Below are 21,525 nucleotides of genomic sequence, written 5' to 3'. Positions count from 1 at the left end.
AAAAGTGCACTACTAGCTTGTTTTAAAATGTCTCTGACAATCTTGCACTTTCTGTTTTGGAAATGACATGAATGTTTGTGCCACTGCTTAATAACTGTTTAATAGCCCTATATGTATGTATGTATATATGCATGTATATATGCATGTACCTTATGCATATAAGTGTGTATGTATGTATGTACATATATATATATTAGGGATGTCCGATAATGGCTTTTTGCCGATATCCGATATTCCGATATTGTCCAACTCTTTAATTACCGATACTGATATCAAACGATACCGATATCAACCGATACCGATATATACTGTCATTGAATTAACACATTATTATGCCTAATTTGGACAACCAGGTATGGTGAAGATAAGGTCATTTTTTAAAATAAATGATAAAATAAAATAAGATAAATAAATAAAAAACATTTTCTTGAATAAAAAAGAAAGTAAAACAATATAAAAACAGTTACATAGAAACTAGTAATTAATGAAAATGAGTCAAATTAACTGTTAAAAGTTAGTACTATTAGTGGACCAGCAGCACGCACAATCATGTGTGCTTACGGACTGTATCCCTTGCAGACTGTATTGATATATATTGATATATAATGTAGGAACCAGAATATTAATAACAGAAAGAAACAACCCTTTTGTGTGAATGAGTGTAAAAGGGGGAGGGAGGTTTTTTGGGTTGGTGCACTAATTGTAAGTGTATCTTGTGTTTTTTATGTTGATTTAATAAAAAAAACAAAAATAAATAACGATACCGATAATAAAAAAACGATACCGATAATTTCCGATATTACATTTTAAAGCATTTATCGGCCGATAATATCGGACATCTTTTTATATATATATATATATATATATATATATATATATATATATATATATATATATATATATATATATATATATATATATATATATATATATATATATATATATATATAGGCCTTGGAGATTGTGTATATGTAAGTAATATGCAACTATAACTATTTGATACTTGCTTATTATTGACAAATGTCACCATTTATTGTTTTATTTTCCATGTCTAGCTTGTGTGCTATTGTGTGCTTAGCTGTTGTGTAGCTTCCAGCTCCTAGTAGCCCTCTAGCCTAGCATGTTTACCTTTTGTCAATTATTAAAATAGAAGAAAGTGCATGTTTATTGGAGGACATTTAGATGGCAACTGGTTGTCCAGCTTTGCACAAGTAAAACAGGACTGCTCGCATCGCACATGGCATCACACAGGCTGCAGGACTGCTCGCATCGCACATGGCATCACACAGGCTGCAGGACTGCTCGTATCGCACATGGCATCACACTAACTAACAACAGTGATCTTTCCAAGTCAGTATGAATGTGCTAAGCCAACATTTGAGGGACCAAATGAAAACGACGCCACTTTGAGCATCCTGTCCTGCCTTCACAGGAAAGAAATCAGGAATGAATCTGAAACAATTTTATTTTTCTTCTCAGGTTTCGAAAGAGGGAAAGAAGACCTTTTGTCACTGCCTTTGAAAGAGGACTCCATTTCCATCTCTAAAAGCAAGGTACACGACACACCTACTGTAACACCTGCACAGGTGTGCTTATTAGACGTCCCCCATGTGGGCTTCAGGGCCGATACTGATGACGATTATAAGTAGTCAAGGAGGCATTTACAGTAAAAGTTATTTAAAGATGAATATTATGTGTCAGTAAACATCTGGACAAGGCTTTAAAGTTGTTTTTTGAACATTATTTTTGAGGAAAGGCGGGACTAGTAGTGACATAATGTTTGATGTTGTCTTTAATTTGTTAAAATTGGTCAAAATATTACATTTTATGCACTTTATAACACTTTATGGATTTAATACATTGTAAGGTTTCTTGAAATATTGTCAACATTTCCATAAAAACAATTCTGGGCTTCTAGTTGAGACATTTTTTCCTGGATGTTACAGAAAGTATGAGAATGTGTGAGCTGCTGCCTCACCTTCTTTACTGTATATACAAACCCCGTTTCCATATGAGTTAGGAAATTGTGTTAGATGTAAATATAAACGGAATACAATGATTTGCAAATCCTTTTCAACCCATATTCAGTTGAATATGCTACAAAGACAATATATTTGATGTTCAAACTCATAAACTTAATTTTTTTTTTTGCAAATAATAATTAACTTAGAATTTCATGGCTGCAACACGTGCCCAAGTAGTTGGGAAAGGGCATGTTCACCACTGTGTTACATGGCCTTTCCTTTTAACAACACTCAGTAAACGTTTGGGAACTGAGGAGACACATTTTTGAAGCTTCTCAGGTGGAATTCTTTCCCATTCTTGCTTGATGTACAACTTAAGTTGTTCAACAGTCCCTTGTGGTATTTTAGGCTTCATAATGCACCACACATTTTCAATGGGAGACAGGTCTGGACTACAGGCAGGCCAGTCTAGTACCCGCACTCTTTTACTATGAAGCCTTGTTGATGTAACACGTGGCTTGGCATTGTCTTGCTGAAATAAGCAGGGGCGTCCATGGTAACGTTGCTTGGATGGCAACATATGTTGCTCCAAAACCTGGATGTACCTTTCAGCATTAATGGCGCCTTCACAGATGTGTAAGTTACCCATGTCTTGGGCACTAATACACCCCCATACCATCACACATGCTGGCTTTTACACTTTGCGCCTAGAACAATCCGGATGGTTCTTTTCCTCTTTGGTCCGGAGGACACGACGTCCACAGTTTCCAAAAACAATTTGAAATGTGGACTCGTCAGACCATAGAACACTTTTCCACTCTGTATCAGTCCATCTTAGATGAGCTCAGGCCCAGCGAAGCCAACTGCGTTTCTGGGTGTTGTTGATAAACAGTTTTCGCCTTGAATAGGAGAGTTTTAACTTGCACTTACAGATGTAGCGACCAACTGTAGTTACTGACAATGGGTTTCTGAAGTGTTCCTGAGCCCATGTGGTGATATCCTTTACACACTGATGTCGCTTGTTGATGCAGTACAGCCTGAGGGATGGAAGGTCACGGGCTTAGCTGCTTACGTGCAGTGATTTCTCCAGATTCTCTGAACCCTTTGATGATATTACGGAGCGTAGATGGTGAAATCCCTAAATTCCTTGCAATAGCTGGTTGAGAAAGGTTTTTCTTAAACTGTTCAACAATTTGCTCACGCATTTGTTGACAAAGTGGTGACCCTCGCCCCATCCTTGTTTGTGAATGACTGAGCATTTCATGGAATCTACTTTTATACCCAATCATGGCACCCACCTGTTCCCAATTAGCCTGTTCACCTGTGGGATGTTCCAAATAAGTGTTTGATGAGCATTCCTCAACATTATCAGTATTTATTGCCACCTTTCCCAACTTCTTTGTCACGTGTTGCTGGCATCAAATTCTAAAGTTAATGATTATTTGCAAAAAACATCAAATATGTTGTCTTTGTAGCATATTCAACTGAATATGGGTTGAAAAGGATTTGCAAATCATTGTATTCTGTTTATATTTACATCTAACACAATTTCCCAACTCATATGGAAACAGCGTTTGTACTACATATTTGTCAATGAATCAATACAGTGCACCTGGAAAGTGTTCACAGCGCTTCGCTCGTTCCACATTTTGTTACGTCACAGCCTTGCTCGAAAAATGCAATAAATCAATGGTGTCCTCAAAATTCTACACACTATACCCCATAATGACAATGTGACATAAACATTAAAAAAAATGATATTTACATAAGCTATTTATCCTTTGCTCAAAACCTTCCAGAAGGACAATCCACCAGTCAGGCCTTTATGGTAGAGCCAGACGGAAGCCATTTCTTCGTCAAAAGTTTGCCAAAATGCACCTGAAAGACTCTCAGACCATGAGAAACTAAATCCTTTGGTCTGATGAGACAAAGATAAAAGTTTTTGGCGTCACATTTGGAGGAAACCAGGAATCACGACCAGGGCCAATACCATCCCTACTGTGAAGCATGGTGGTGGCGGCATCAGGCTGTGGGGATGCTTTTCAGCGGCAGGAACTGTTAAGACTAGTCAGGATAGAGGGAAAGATGAATGCAGCAATGTACAGAAACATCCTGGATGGAAACCAACTCCATCCAACCTGATGGAGCTTGAGAGGTGCTGCAAAGAGAAATGAGAGAAGGTGCCCAAAGATAGGTGTGGCATCATGTTCAAAAAGACTTGAGGCTGGAATTGCTGCAAAAGATGCATCAACTAAGTATTGAGCAAAGGCTGTGAATACTTATTGTACCTACGTGTGATTTTTTTAAAATAAATTAGCAAATTTAAAAAACAATATTAAACCTTTCCACGTTGTCATTATGGGGTATTGTGTGTAGAATTTTGAGGACACAAATGAATGTACGTGTAGAATAAGGCGTAACAAAATGTGACAAGTGAAGCTCTGCGAGTACTTTTCGGACGCTCTGCAGTTTGCATTTTTTGGCAAGCCGTATCTCTTCTGTCGACCTCGCGTCCACCCTTCTCTGTCGGGGTTTTCGATTGGACTCACGGAACGTTAAAAACTCGCCACGCGGGGCTCCTTTGAGTAGCGAAAGCACACAAAACGGTCGGGGAAGACTCCAGGAAAGAAGGACAAAAACTGAAATACCCGTCCCCCCCCCGAAAAAAAAGGCAGCTGTTACAAGTGCATATGAGCAAAGGAGACCTGCTGTTGGCCACCGGCGCTGCATGCCAGGAGAGGAAGGGGGCGTGGCTTAGCAGACCTGAGCACTAATTATTATATTTTTTATTCATTTATTTTTTTTAAATTCATTTATTTTTAATTTTTAATTTAATTTTTTAATTTTTATTATTATTATTTTTTAAATTTTTTTGGGTGTAATTATTGTTTTTTTTTAATACAAAATACTAATATTTGAAGTGTTTATTTCGTATCTGCCCATGCAGTTGGGTTGCAATTGTAAAAAAAAAAAAAAAAAAAAAAAAAAGTGATACTGATACTGATAAAGAGATGCCGATATACATCAAAATGCCAAATATCGGCGCCAATAACCCCGAGTACAGTTCTATTAACTCTGGCCATCAAAACTGGTTAAATACATGTAGCGCTGAATTTGACCAGCAGAGGGCGATAAAGCTACACCTTAGGTTTAATCGGGTTTTAAACCACATGTGCAATGTTTGCTGTGTTTATTACCACTAAACCTTCTATTTTATTAATTTAACAACACAATGGACGTAATACTTTTGTTATGTTTATATTTTCCATCTTACAAACCTAAATAAAGGAATATGTGTAATGGTGTTAAACCGCATGTGTGCAATGTTTGCTGTGTGTATTACCACTAAACCTTCTATTTTATTTACGTAAAAGCTGAATTTGACCAGCAGAGGGCGATGAAGCTACACCTTAGGTTTAATCTGGTTTTAAACCACATGTGTGCAATGTTTGCTGTGTGTATTAACACTAAATTGTATTTATTTAACAACACAATGGACTTAATACTTTTGTTATGTTTATATTTTTCATCTTACAAACCTAAATAAAGGAAGACGTGTAAAGAAATCAAACTGAGAAAGGAAAATAATTCAAAAGAAGGAACGTCAATCATCAACAAAACTTAGCTTCTGTTTCTTCATGCTGTTAACTATCTGTCTAGCTGCACACGCTGGAAACGAGTAGCGAGGGTAGAATAATGAAATGTATTGTTTTCCATCTTACAAACCTAAATAAAGGAATACGTGTAATCGTGTTAAACCACATGTGTGCAATGTTTGCTGTGTGTATTAACACTAAACCTTCTATTTTATTTAAGTAAAAGCTGAATTTGACCAGCAGAGGGCGATAAAGCTACACCTTAGGTTTAATCATGTTTTAAACCACATGTGTGCAATGTTTGCTGTGTGTATTAACACTAAACCTTCTATTTTATTTAAGTAAAAGCTGAATTTGACCAGCAGAGGGCGATAAAGCTACACTTTAGGTTCAATCGTGTTTTAAACCACATGTGCGCAATGTTTGCTGTGGGTACTATTTTATTTACGTAAAAGCTTAATTTGACCAGCAGAAGGCGATAAAGCTACAGCTTAGGTTTAATCGTGTTTTAAACCACATGTGTGTAATGTTTGCTGTGTGTATTAACACTAAATGTTATTTATTTAACAACACATTGGACGTAATACTTTTGTTATGTTTATATTTTTCATCTTACAAACCTAAATAAAGGAAGACGTGTAAAGAAATCAAACTGAGAAAGACAAATAATTCAAAAGAAGGAACGTCAATCAACAAAACTTAGCTTCTGTTTCTTCATGCTGTTAACTATCTGTCTGGCTGCGCACGCTGGAAACGAGTAGGGAGGGCAGAATAATGAATTTATTGTTTTCCATCTTACAAACCTAAATAAAGTAATACGTTTAATCGTGTTAAACCACATGTGTGCAATGTTTGCTGTGTGTATTAACACTAAACCTTATATTTTATTTAAGTTAAAGCTAAATTTGACCAGCAGAGGGCGATAAAGCTACACCTTAGGTTTAATCGTGTTTTAAACCACATGTGTGCAATGTTTGCTGTGTGTATTAACACTAAACCTTCTATTTTATTTATGCAAAATACACAATGGATGTTATACTTCTGTAATGTTTATATTTTCCGTCTTACAAAGCTAAATAAAGGAAGACATAATAAAGAAACTGAGGAAGAATTATAATTCAAAAGAAGGAACATCAATCATCAACAAAACGTAGCTTCTGTTTCTTCATGCTGTTAACTATCTGTCGAGCTGCGCACGCTGGAAAGGAGTAGCGAGGGCAGATTAATGAATTTAGTGTGGTTCCCTTGGCAGTCTGAGAGCAAACTGTACAACGGCTCGGACAAAGATGTGTCAGCAACGTCCGGAGGCAAGCTCACCAAGAAGGAGTCCCTCAAGGTAAGGAGAGTCTTCAACCGGATTAGACTTTGTTGATCCGGACAAGTCTTAGCACCTGCTGGCGCGCCACTCCCTGTGCTCTTAGCGTGTGTCAGGACACGAGGGACCATGTGCTGTTTGTTTCAGGTGCAGAAGAAGAACTACAGGGAGGAGAAGAAGAGAGCAACCAAAGAGCTGCTCAGCACCATCACTGACCCTTCTGTCATCGTCATGGCCGACTGGCTGAAAGTGAGCGACGCTTTTTGTTGTTTACTGCACTTTTTTTTCATTTGACCTATCATTCACAATCCTTATGTAAGACAACAACAACATTAAAGGCCTACTGAAATGAATTTTTTTTATTTAAACGGGGATAGCAGATCTATTCTATGTGTCATACTTGATCATTTCGCGATATTGCCATATTTTTGCTGAAAGGATTTAGTATAGAACAACGACGATAAAGATTGCAACTTTTGGTATCTGATAAAAAAAAGGCTTGCACCTACCGGAAGTAGCGTGACGTAGTCAGTTGAACATATACGCAAAGTTCCCTATTGTTTACAATGATGGCAGCATGAAGTGAGAGAGATTCGGACCGAGAAAGCGACAATTTCCCCATTAATTTGAGCGAGGATGAAAGATTTGTGGATGAGTAAAGTGCAAGTGAAGGACTAGTGGGGAGTTGAAGCTATTCAGATAGGGAAGATGCTGTGAGAGCCGGGGGTGACCTGATATTCAGCTGGGAATGACTACAACAGTAAATAAACACAAGACATATATATACTCTATTAGCCACAACACAACCAGGCTTATATTTAATATGCCACAAATTAATCCTGCATAAAAACACCTGCGTGTTTGTTATGCTAGCTCCTAGCTCCTCTGCTAGCTCCTAGCTCCATAGAACACGCCAATACAATTCAAACACCTGATCAACACACACAATCACTCAGCCCAAAAGACCGTTTACCTAACCCAAGGTTCATAAAGCTTATATATTTTTAAAAAGTTACGTACGTGACGCGCACATACGGTCAAGTTATCGAATGTTTAGCAGCCAAGGCTGCATACTCACGGTACCTGATATTCAGCTGGGAATGACTACAACAGTAAATAAACACAAGACATATATATACTCTATTAGCCACAACACAACCAGGCTTATATTTAATATGCCACAAATTAATCCTGCATAATAACACCTGCGTGTTTGTTATGCTAGCTCCTAGCTCCTCTGCTAGCTCCTAGCTCCATAGAACACGCCAATACAATTCAAACACCCGATCAACACACACAATCACTCAGCCCAAAAGACCGTTCACCTAACCCAAGGTTCATAAAGCTTATATATTTTTAAAAAGTTACGTACGTGACGCGCACGTACGGTACGGTACGTGTTATGCTAGCTCCTAGCTCCTCTGCTAGCTCCTAGCTCCATAGAACACGCCAATACAATTCAAACACATGATCAACACACACAATCACTCAGCCCAAAAGACCGTTCACCTAACCCAAGGTTCATAAAGCTTATATATTTAAAAAAAGTTACGTACATACGCAAAAAAAAGCCAAAGCTGCATACTCACAGTAGCACGTCTGCGTCTTTGTCATCCAAATCAAAGTAATCCTGGTAAGAGTCTGTGTTGTCCCAGTTCTCTACAGGCGTCTGTGTATCCAAATCAAAAGTCCTCCTGGTTAGAGTCTCTGTTATCCGAGTTCTTCCATCTTGACTGCATCTTTCGGGAATGTAAACAAAGAAGCGCCGGCTGTGTACTGTTGTGGCTGACTACGTTCGAAAAATACGTCCATTTCGCACCGACAACTTTCTTCTTTGCTTGCTCGGCTTCCTTCTCCATAATGCAATGAACATGATTGAAACAGATTCACGAACACAGATGTCCAGAATACTGTGGAATTATGAAATGAAAACAGAGCTTTTTCGTATCGGCTTCAATGTGGAAGGCATACCCGTGTTCGTCGGGCTACGTCACACGCATACGTCATCCTCAGAGGCGTTTCGAACCGGAAGTTTAGCGGCAAATTTAAAATGTCACTTTATAAGTTAACCCGGCCGTATTGGCATGTGTTATAATGTTAAGATTTCATCATTGATATATAAACTATCAGACTGCGTGGTCGGTAGTAGTGGGTTTCAGTAGGCCTTTAACGCTAGCAAAAGTCAGCTAACAGTGGAGTCGTTCTATTCCGCCTATAAAGCGCTCTAAAATCCTCCATCACTGTAAGTATATATGTAGTATCTAGTAACATTCATAATAACATGTAATATTGACACATTTTCATCATTTTAAGCATACGGCGGCGTATTCATTTCACAGACGCATCACTGCGTTCACTTTCCCTTCGACGACAACAAGACTACTAATCATGGCAGACTTGATGAGAGACAACAAAGACTACTTTAAGACAAGTGATGATCCAGAAACTTCTATTTTTGAGCCTGAATATAAGGAGGATCATCACTTAACTTCATCTTTTGGTTTGATTTGCTTTCACATAATTCAATAATGTGCTGTCCTTTTTATAAAGAAATAAACAATGACTACAGTGAATGTCATATATTCCAAAATAATAATAACAACATTTAGAATCACCACAATTAAACAGATAATAGAAGTGTGGAAATGAATAATATTCTGGATAAAATGGACATATTTAATAAGTTTAATACAGAAGATGTCTAATACAATAAATGATAAATAATTACTGTAAGATGTAGTGATGGAGGATTTTTTTTTTTGTATATGTTTACTTGAATATTTATGTAGACTTGGGAGTTTTTTTAGATTGTATTTATACATGTTTCTCTTTTACTAAATTTATGTTAACACTAAACATATCAATGATGATCTGAATTCAATTGATGTATTAACAAATCTAAACGTTCTATTGCAGGTTTTATTTCAGGAATAAAACTCAAGTACGTTCAATATTATTTTTTTAATAAATGAAATACCAAAATAAAATAGTAATAAATAAGTAACACTTGGTTTAACACGTGTAAAGAAAACAAAAACAAGCCTCAACCTAATTTGCTTGTATTAATTATATTCCGTTAAGGTTTGTGTTTATTTGGGCATATTTATGATTTAATAGATTAAATTCTACGTTAAATAAAATCTTTGTTGAATTGGTTAAAATTAAATTAGTGAGAAAGTGCTTTTTTTGTTTATTTATATTATTTTTGAAATAAGGGAACAAAATCAAGTATTAGCCAGAAAATGATCTCAAATCTAAATATGTTTCATTTAAATTCATGTAATTAAAATAATTGTAAATGACTAAACATCAAATATTATTGCAAACTTATATAATTTAAAAAAACTAATTTTTTTCATCCTTAAAATCACTTGACACACATCACATGACAAACATTAAATTCATTAGCATTCAATAATTCAAGTCAAGACTTTTTTATGTTTGTAGAAAAAAGTTAATTTATTTTTATGTATGATATTTTTTTGGACTAAATAAGAATGAAGAGAAAATAAGTGCCTCTTAAATCTTAAATTAGCTGCAACTTGGACGACTCGCTCTGCGGCCAATAAAGGAAGAATGAAGTCTTTAAAGGAAGAAGGATGACAAATATTTCTGATCCAACCATCTCACCAATCCCCGCAGATCCGCGGAACCTTAAAAAGTTGGACCAAGCTGTGGTGCGTTCTAAAGCCAGGAGTTCTGCTCATTTACAAAACCCACAAGAACGGGCAGTGGGTGGGCACGGTGCTGCTCAACGCCTGCGAGCTCATCGAGAGACCCTCCAAGAAGGACGGCTTCTGCTTCAAGCTCTTCCACCCTTTGGAACAATCCATCTGGGCCGTCAAGGTCAGAACTTCTGCTGCGTGCAACCATCTTAAAGCTTTTTAAAGTAACATTCTTCTGGGTATTTTACTATCATTTTTGGATATTATACTATTACTTGTGGATGTTTTAATAATATTTTTGGATAGTTTACTATTACTTTTGGATATTTTACTATTACTTTTGGATATTTTACTATTATTTGTGGATATTTTACTCTTATTTGTGGATATTATACCATTACTTTTGGATATTGTACTATTACTTTTGGATATTTTACTATTATTACTGGATATTATACTATTACTTTTGGATATTTTACTATTATTACTGGATATTTTACTATTATTACTGGATATTGTACTATTAATTTTGGATATTTTACTATTATTTCTGGATATTATACTATTACTTTTGAATATTCTACTATAAAATTTGGATATTATACTATTATTTGTGGATATTTTACTAATATTTGTGGATATTGTACTATTATTTGTGGATATTTTACTCTTATTTGTGGCTATTATACCATTACTTTTGGATATTGTACTATTACTTTTGGATATTTTACTATTATTTCTGGATATTATGCTATTACTTTTGAATATTCTACTATTATTTTTGGATATTATACTATTATTTGTTGATATTTTACTAATATTTGTGGATATTATACTATTATTTGTGGATATTTTACTATTATTTGTTAATACTTTACTATTATTTTTGGATATTATACTTTTATTTTTGAATGTATACCATTATTTTTTCGGATATAATACTAATATTTGTGGATATATACTATTATTTTTGGATATTATACTATTGTTTGTGGATATTATACTATTATTTTTTGGATAGTAAACTATTATTTTTGGATATTATACTATTATTTGTGGATATTTTACTATTTGTGGATATTATACTATTATATGTGGATATTTTACTATTACTTGTGGATATTATACTATTATTTTGGGGATATTATAGTATTTTTTGGGATATTATACTATTATGTTTGGATATTATACTGTTATTTTTGAAAATTATACTATTATTTATGGACATTATACTATTATTTTTGGATAGTATACTATTATTTTTGGATAATATATTATTGTTTTTGGATACTATACTATTGTTTTTGGATATTATATTATTATTTTTGGATATTATACTATTATTTTTAGATAAATACTATTGTTTTTGGATATTATACTATTATTCTTAGGTAAATACTATTGTTTTTGGATATTATATATATTATTTTTGGATATTATATTATTATTTTTGGATATTATACTATTATTTTTAGATAAATACTATTGTTTTTGGATAATATACTATTGTTTTTGGATATTATACTATTATTTTTGGATATTATACTGTTATTTTTTGAAAATTATACTATTCTTTTTGGATGTTATCCTATTATTTTTGGATAATATACTATTATTTTTGGATATTATACCGTTATATTTTGAAAATTATACTATTATTTTTGGATATTATACTATTGTTTTTTGAATAATGTACTATTGTTTTGGGACATTATACTATTATTTTTGGATAATATACTATTATTTTTGGATAATATACTATTGTTTTTGGATACTATACTATTGTTTTTGGATATTATATTATTATTTTTGGATATTATACTATTATTTTTGGATAAATACTATTGTTTTTGGATATTATACTATTATTCTTAGATAAATACTATTGTTTTTGGATATTATATATTATTTTTTGGATATTATACTATTATTTTTTGATAAATACTATTGTTTTTGGATAATATATTATTGTTTTTGGATATTATACTATTATCTTTGGATATTATACAGTTATATTTTGAAAATGATACTATTATTTTGGGATATTGTACTATTATTTCTGGATATTATAATCGTAATGATGTTGTCACTTCCATGTCCTTCCTTTCGTCCGCAGGGTCCTAAAGGAGAGGCGGTGGGCTCCATCACTCAGCCGCTACCCAGCAGCCACCTCATTTTCCGCGCCGCTTCTGAGTCTGATGGTAGGAGACCAGCTGTCGCTGCTTCTTGGCTTGAGTGACGTCTGTGGTGAACTGTCAAATCTCTTTCATGACACTTAGCAAAGTTGTCCAAAGAAACATTGAAGTGAAACCATCCAGTCCCAGTCCTCCATTTTCTCTTTTATTCCTAAAAAAGTGCGTGTGTAACTCCGCTTATGTCAGCATAAACTTGGGGTCGTGTCTGTGTAAAATGTTCTGTGCGGTAGTGTTCATGTCATCATTGTCACTAAGCAGCGTAAACAATAGCAGCATATACAGTACAACGTACACACAAGGACTTCCTGTTCAATTAACTTCAAAATAAAAGCATGTCAGTATTCACCTAATTTCTACTACAGCAACTGACAAAATGCACCCTTTTTGTCTTTTTTTGCTAGATTGTAATTCACTGGAAGAAATACTTTGGCATGTACGAATTATTTATTGTCACTGTAGTGGAGAACTACTCAGTGAGGGTTAGGCACATTCACTAGATGTATTGAGACTGCACTGAAAGTGATGGCGCCATCTGATGGGTTAAGAAAGCCACTACAACTGAACTGAAAATAAAATGACTATTTTAGGGATGTTCCGAACAGCGATTTATGATGACGATTCCGATACCGATCATCCATGAGTGAGATTAGTCGATACCAATACCGACCACATGTATCAGCTGTACATGTTTTATTTATGTATGGTGAGTGCTATCGACAGCCCAACAATATCAACACAATATTTAGGTCCTTGCTCTCTGCTATGACATATAATTGTTGGATCCAAACAAAGTCAATAGTACACAATAACTACACAAAAGTACAAACTACTTTTTAAAACATTTTGATGTTTGCCCTCAAAGTCGTCCAATGTTCAGGGAGTGATTTCCCAAGTGGATGTAATCACTCTTGTATCGATCACATATTGATACCAACCTTGATTTCGATACGAACAATTTATGGATGGCTGTGCAACAGCAATAATTGTCCTGATATTATCTTCTCTCTTCATGTCTGAAAAATGATGTGATGATATCAATTATTCTAGAAAATCGTTTTAATCCCTCGGCCACTTCCATTCATTTTGTACTTTATAGATGCTAGAACTTATTCAATATAGCTTCATGTATGCTAAGCTAACTTAGCTTGGTGTTAAAGGTGAAAAAGCAATTATATTTTGTAACACATCTCATGAATAATAGTCATTTTGTTTCTAGAACATGCTAAAGACAATACCAATATACGAGGCCCTGATGACTCTGTTCTTGGTGCTGAAACACAACTGTGTTGTTAGTATTAGTCGTGTTGCACTGTCCTTGGTGCTGAAACACACAACTGTGTTGTTAGTATTAGTTGTGTTGCGTTGTCCTTGGTGCTGAAATACACAACCGTGTTAGTTGTGTTGACCTGTCCTTGGTGCTGAAACACACAACTGTGTTGTTGGTATTAGTTGTATTGCACTGTCCTTGGTGCTGAAACACACAACTGTGTTGTTAGTTTTAGTTTGATTGTACTGTCTTTGGTGCTGAAACACAACTGTGTTGTTGGTATTAGTTTGATTGTACTGTCCATGGTGCTGAAACACAACTGTTAGTATTAGTTGTATTGCACTGTCCTTGGTGTTGAAACATACAACTGTGTCAATATTAGTTGTGTTGCACTGTCCATGGTGCTGAAACACACAACTGTGTTGTTAGAAATACTTGTATGGCACTGTTCTTGGTGCTGAAACACACAACTGTCTTGTTAGAATTAGTTTGATTGTACTGTCCTGGGTACTGAAACACACACTTGTGTTAGTATTAGTTTGATTGTATTGTCTTTGGTGCTGAAACACACACTTGTGTTGTTAGTATTTGTTTGATTGTACTGACCTTGGTGCTGAAACACAACTGTTAGTATTAGTTGTGTTGTGCTGTCCTTGGTGCTGAAACACAACAGTTGTGTTGCACTGTCCTTGGTGTTGAAACACACAACGGTTAGTATTAGTTGTATTGCACTGTCCATGGTGCTGAAACACACAACTGCGCTGTTAGAATACTTGTATTGCACTGTCTTTGGTGCTGAAACAAACAATTGTGTTGTATTACTTGTGTTGCACTGTCCTTGGTGCTGAAACCCACAACGGTGTTGTGTTAGTCATGTTGCACTGTCTTTGGTGCTGAAACACACAACTCCTCATGATACAAAAGTAAATGTACTAAAACACACAACAGGCCTGATCTACTCAAGGTTTGCGTGTACTAAAACAGGTGCAGACTCGACAGCACGCCAAGCTGATCCACTAAACTAGTGAGCAGAATAAGGAGCAGACTCCCCTCTGTGCAGGCCGATGCTGGATGGACGCCCTGGAGCTGGCGCTGAAATGTTCCAGCCTGCTGAAAAGAACCATGATCCGGGAGGGGAAGGAAGACCTGAGCACTGTGGCCACGGGAGGAGACCACTCGCTGAACTTCTACAGCCTCCTGCGAGCACACAACATGCACGGCTTCCAGTCAGTGGACACACACACACACACACACACACATGTATCCCTCTCACCGAGACGAGTCTGTCTTCTTCGCCCCGGCAGGTTCAACGACAGCGACCACTTGAAAGACCCGGACCTTTACTCGGACAAGTCGGACCGGGAGGGGGAGCAGGACCACGAGGAGTCGGACCCGGAAGGTTTGGAGAAGAGCGAGGAGAGCGACAGCGACACGTCGGAGCGGCAAGACGACTCGTACGTGGACCTGGACCCCAACGAACATGTGCGGGAAACGTCCTACTTGGAGCAGTCGCACGAGGAACTGGGAGAGGTGAAGAACATATTTTTTAACACTAAAATGTCTCTGGAATCTACTTGAACATGGAAAATGATTAACGTACAACATGTAAAATCAAAAATATCAAATGCTTTTCTTTAGTTTTTAGCCCTTTAACATCCAGTATGTTCTTAGGAGCACAATATTTGCTTTTTATGATTATTATTATTTTTGTTATGAGGACTAGAGATGACTCAATGATTGGCAGCAACAATCATTTCACTGCATTGTTGTTTTTTTCTACAGATTCAATTTTAGAGCACACTTGAGAACCTCAAAACTCAAAATGTCACACATCTCATGAATAATAGTCATTTTGTTTCTAGAGCATGCTAAAGACAATACCAAATATGAGGCCCTGATGACTCTGTCCTTGGTTCTGAAACACAACTGTGTTGTTGGTATTAGTCGTATTGCACTGTCCTTGGTGCTAAAACATACAAATGTGTTGTTAGTATTAGTTGTGTTGTACTGTCCTTGGTGCTGAAACACACACTTGTGTTAGTATTAGTTGTTGCACTGTCCTTGGTGCTAAAACACAACTGTGTTGTTGGTATTAGTCGTATTGCACTGTCCTCGGTGCTAAAACATACAAATGTGTTAGTATTAGTTGTGTTGCGCTGTCCTTGGTGCTGAAACACACAACTGTGTTAGTATTAGTCGTGTTGACCTGTCCTTGGTCCTGAAACCCACAACTGTGTTAGTATTAGTCGTGTTGATCTGTCCTTGGTCCTGAAACACACAACTGTGTTAGTATTAGTTGTGTTGCACTGTCCTTGGTGCTGAAACACACACTTGTGTTAGTATTAGTTGTTGCACTGTCCTTGGTGCTAAAACACAACTGTGTTGTTGAATTAGTTGTGGTGACCTGTCCTTGGTGCTGAAACACACAACTGTGCTGTTGGTATTACTTGTGTTGACCTGTCCTTGGTGCTGAAACACACAACTGTGTTAGTATTAGTCGTGTTGCACTGTCTTTAGTGCTAAAAAACCCAACTGTGTTGTTGTATTAGTTGTGTTGACCTGTCCTTGGTGCTGAAATACACAATTGTGTTGTTAGAATGAGTTTGATTGTACTGTCCTTGGTGCTGTAACACACACTTGTGTTGTTATTAGTTTGATTGTACTGCCCATGGTTCTGAAACACACAACTGTGTTGGTATTAGTTGTATTGCACTGTCCATGGTGCTGAAACACACAACTGCATTGTTAGAAATACTTGTATTGCACTGTTCTTGGTGCTGAAACACACAACTGTACTGTTTTTGTTTTCCTACAGCTTCAAATTTAGAGCACACTTGAGAACCTCAAAACTCAAAATGTCAGCTTCCCAAAAACTTCTTTTAACTGAAGAAATTACCACTTTTTACCGCATTCGCAATTTCCTAAATTGTCGGACAATAGAATTGGTACGCCTGCCACCCTGGTCACTGACGGTTCTTTTTTTATAAAACTCACCTTAACTGCAAATAAATGTTCCAAACTATCAGGAAATATACAAGCTGTAATAAAAAAACATTTTTTTAAAGTCTGAAAGTAGCCAAAAAGCAGTGCATTCTGGGAAACCATGTCATTTTGACCTATTGCATTAAGAGGCGGGGGAGACACTGTAAAGTTCTTACAATAGTGTACTTAGAGTAGTGTACTTACAGTAGTGATGATGTGGACACACAGTAGTGTACTTACAATAGTGTACTTACAGTAGTGATGATGTAGACACACAATAGTGTACTTACAGTAGTGATGATGTTGACACACACAGTAGTGTACTTACAGTAGTGATGATGTTGACACACACAGTAGTGTACTTACAGTGGTGTACTTACAGTAGTGATGATGAGGACACACTGTAAAGTTCTTACAATAGTGTACTTAGAGTAGTGTACTTACAGTAGTGATGATGTGGACACACAGTAGTGTACTTACAATAGTGTACTTACAGTAGTGATGATGTAGACAAACAATAGTGTACTTACAGTAGTGATGATGTTGACACACACAGTAGTGTACTTACAGTAGTGATGATGTTGACACACACAGTAGTGTACTTACAGTGGTGTACTTACAGTAGTGATGATGAGGACACACTGTAAAGTTCTTACAATAGTGTAATTAGAGTAGCGTACTTACAGTATTGATGATGTGGACACACAGTAGTGTACTTACAATAGTGTACTTGCAGTAGTGATGATGTGGACACACAGTATTGTATCTACAATAGTGTACTTACAATAGTGATGATGTAGACATACAGTAGTGTACTTACAGTAGTGTACTTACAGTAGTGATGTTGTGGACACACAGTAGTGTACTTACAATAGTGATGATGAAGACACACAGTAGTGTACTTACAATAGTGCACTTACAGTAGTGATAATGTAGACACACAGTAGTGTACTTACAGTAGTGATGATGTGGACACACACAGTAGTGTACTTAACGTAGTGATGATGTGGATACACAGTAGTGTACTTACAGTAGTGATGATGTGGACAAACAGTCGTGTACTTAGAGTAGTGTTCTTGCAGTGGTGTACTTATAGTAGTGTACTTACAGTAGTGATGATGTGGACACACAGTAGTGTACTTACAGTAGTGATGATGTGGACATAGTCGTGTACTTAGAGTAGTGTTCTTGCAGTGGTGTACTTACAGTAGTGTACTTACAGTAGTGATGATGTGGACACACAGTAGTGTACTTACAGTAGTGATGATGTGGACACACAGTCGTGTACTTAGAGTAGTGTTCTTGCAGTGGTGTACTTACAGTAGTGTACTTACAGTAGTGATGATGTGGACACACAGTAGTGTACTTACAGTAGTGATGATGTGGACACACAGTCGTGTACTTAGAGTAGTGTTCTTGCAGTGGTGTACTTACAGTAGTGTACTGACAGTACTGATGATGTGGACACACAGTCGTGTACTTAGAGTAGTGTTCTTGCAGTGGTGTACTTATAGTAGTGTACTTACAGTAGTGATGATGTGGACACACAGTAGTGTACTTAACGCAGTGATGATGTGGACACACACAGTAGTGTACTTAACGTAGTGATGATGTGGACACACACAGTAGTGTACTTACAATAGTGTACTTACAGTAGTGATGATGTGTACATACAGTACTGTACTTACAATAGTGATGATGTAGACACACAGTAGTGTACTTACAATAGTGTACTTACAGTAGTGATGATGTGTACATACAGTAGTGTACTTAGAGTAGTGTACTTAATGATGAGTGACTCCCTGTTCAGGCCGGTGAGGCAGCCCAGACAGAGACGGTGTCGGAGGAGAACAAGTCCTTGATCTGGACTCTACTGAAGCAGGTGCGGCCCGGTATGGATCTGTCCAAGGTGGTGCTGCCCACCTTCATCCTGGAACCCAGGTCCTTCCTGGACAAACTGTCAGACTACTACTACCATGCAGACTTCCTGTCAGAGTAAGTGCTCACCCTCACAAGGACCAGGAACCTTCTGGGCTCCAACTTAAGTCCAAATAAGGCAACACCACACCTCACCTCACCTCACCACACAACACCTCCCCTCATCTCACCACACGTCCCCTCACCACACAACACCTCACCTCACCACACAACACCTCCCCTCATCTCACCACACCTCCCCTCACCACACCTCACCTCACCACACAACACCTCCCCTCATCTCACCACACCTCCCCTCACCACACCTCACCACACCTCACCTCACCTCATGAGCAGGCAGTTAGGAAAAAAGCTAAGAAAATTATTTCCAACTCACAACACCCACTCTTCCCTGAATATAGAACCCTGCCATCAGGGAGAAGACTCCGGGTCCCACTATGCAAATCGAACCGCCTTAAATTATCATTTGTCCCAGCCTCCATTAAGCTGACCAACAAGGTGCAATAGAATGTTAATACATAGGTTAGCACTTTTTTAGCACATAGCACTTTAGAACTAAGCACTTTAGCACAAAGCACTTTATCTATGAGCTCTAGTGCAATGCACACTGGCACTTTATCTTTATCTCCATACTGTAGATTTTATGCCTACATCAAAGTGCCATCTATGTCTATCAAGCTCCATGTTCTGATGTTTAAATGTTAGTTGTCTGGTTGTAGTTGTGTCTGCGCTTGTGTTTTTGTTCTGTTGTTTTTGTGTATGTGAAGAAAGCAATGATGCATTGTGCCCAAGACAAATTTCCCCGCGGGGACAATAAAGTTGAACCTTGAACCTTGAACCTCACCACACAACACCTCCCCTCATCTCACCACACCTCCCCTCACCACACCTCACCACACAACACCTCCCCTCATCTCATCTCACCACACCTCACCTCACCACACAACACCTCCCCTCACCACACAACACATCACCTCACCACACAACACCTCCCCTCACCACACCTCCCCTCACCACACCTCCCCTCACCTCACCACACCTCACTACACCTCACCACACCTCACTACACCACACCTCCCCTCACCACACCTCACTACACCACACCTCACCACACCACACCTCACCACACCACACCTCACCACACCACACCTCACCACACCTCAGTACACCACACCTCACTACACCACACCTCACCACACCACACCTCACCTCACTACACCACACCTCACCTCACCACACCTCACTACACCACACCTCACCACACCACACCTCACCACACCACACCTCACCTCACCTCACTACACCACATCTCACTTCACCTCACTACACCTCACCACACCTCAGTACACCACACCTCACTACACCACACCTCACCACACCTCACCTCACTACACCACACCTCACCTCACCACACCTCACTACACCACACCTCACCACACCACACCTCACCTCACCTCACTACACCACATCTCACTTCACCTCACTACACCTCACCACACCTCAGTACACCACACCTCACTACACCACACCTCACCACACCACACCTCACCACACCACACCTCACCTCACTACACCACACCTCACCTCACCACACCTCACTACACCACACCTCACCTTACCACACCTCACTACACCACACCTCACCTCACCTCACATGACATTACATGACATGAAGTTAAAATTGTAATTTCCAAGATACTTTGATGAAAATAACAATTTAGAGAACAAAAGTAGTATTTCAGTATGATTCAAATGTGTTATTAAAAAGTCTATCTATATAAAAAGTCTATCTATATTAAAAGTATATTTATATAAAAAGTCTATCTATGATGAAATATATTGCAATTTGATGACTTGTTTACTTCTGAGAGAACAGTAGACGTCAATCAGTCATTATCATTTATTTATTTCTCCAGCCATTTATTTATTTCATTATTTTTTACAATCTAAGTGTTTCACCAGTAAATTATCTTCAGAATAACATTTTCCCAATGCTATTTCCATTTTTTTCATTATTAATAAATTAGCAAAAAGTCTTGACATTTTATTCAAAGTGTTGCATTTTAGCATTAGAGTCATTCTAATATCCAAAAACGGGTTCTACAGAACATTTAGGGGACTTTTTTCTAGATCACAGCACACATCAGCCAGTATTTTCAAAATAAAATACATAATATGACTTGCATAGAATGTCGTGTGATTGTTGATATTTACCTCTGCTGCCACCTGGTGTTGGACCTGAGTCAGCGCGTGTGTTGTGTCTCAGGGCTGCGGTGGAGGAGAACGCCTACAACCGCATGAAGAAGGTGGTCAAGTGGTACATCTCTGGCTTCTACAAAAAGCCAAAGGTCAGAACTGGAAGACCATGCCTTCAAAATATACACATCCTAGTTTGACCGCATGCTTTTGAACGGCAGGGCTTGAAGAAGCCGTACAACCCCATCATCGGAGAGACCTGCCGCTGCCTGTGGCTCCACCAGAACACCTCCAGCAAGACCTTCTACATCGCAGAGCAGGTATTCCAGGGAACGGTGCCTGGGGAGGGGAAAGTGTGACGATAACCGTAGAAGTAAGAAGGTGATCTGCGCCAGGTGTCCCACCAT

At 37.7% G+C, this 21,525-nt stretch overlaps 1 protein-coding gene across 8 annotated transcripts in view; it reads left to right on the top strand.

Annotated features, from left to right (window-relative positions):
- osbpl8 (oxysterol binding protein-like 8) overlaps positions 1–21,525 on the top strand; it is a 180,908-nt gene that overhangs the window by 136,920 nt on the left and 22,463 nt on the right. For all 8 annotated transcript variants that reach the window (XM_062066263.1, XM_062066264.1, XM_062066262.1 and 5 more), the window contains 11 exons: positions 1,480–1,553; positions 6,813–6,896; positions 7,023–7,124; positions 10,518–10,721; positions 12,657–12,741; positions 15,063–15,228; positions 15,307–15,532; positions 18,795–18,979; positions 21,189–21,270; positions 21,340–21,438; positions 21,514–21,525. The exon at positions 21,514–21,525 is cut by the window's right edge and continues 85 nt beyond it. In XM_062066263.1, coding sequence (XP_061922247.1) covers positions 1,480–1,553; positions 6,813–6,896; positions 7,023–7,124; positions 10,518–10,721; positions 12,657–12,741; positions 15,063–15,228; positions 15,307–15,532; positions 18,795–18,979; positions 21,189–21,270; positions 21,340–21,438; positions 21,514–21,525 — 1,319 coding nt within the window. The remainder of the gene's footprint in view (positions 1–1,479; positions 1,554–6,812; positions 6,897–7,022; positions 7,125–10,517; positions 10,722–12,656; positions 12,742–15,062; positions 15,229–15,306; positions 15,533–18,794; positions 18,980–21,188; positions 21,271–21,339; positions 21,439–21,513) is intronic.

Source organism: Entelurus aequoreus, linkage group LG12 (genome assembly GCF_033978785.1).
Source record: "Entelurus aequoreus isolate RoL-2023_Sb linkage group LG12, RoL_Eaeq_v1.1, whole genome shotgun sequence".
NCBI lineage: Eukaryota > Metazoa > Chordata > Actinopteri > Syngnathiformes > Syngnathidae > Entelurus > Entelurus aequoreus.
This window is presented reverse-complemented; position numbering and strand designations above follow the sequence as displayed.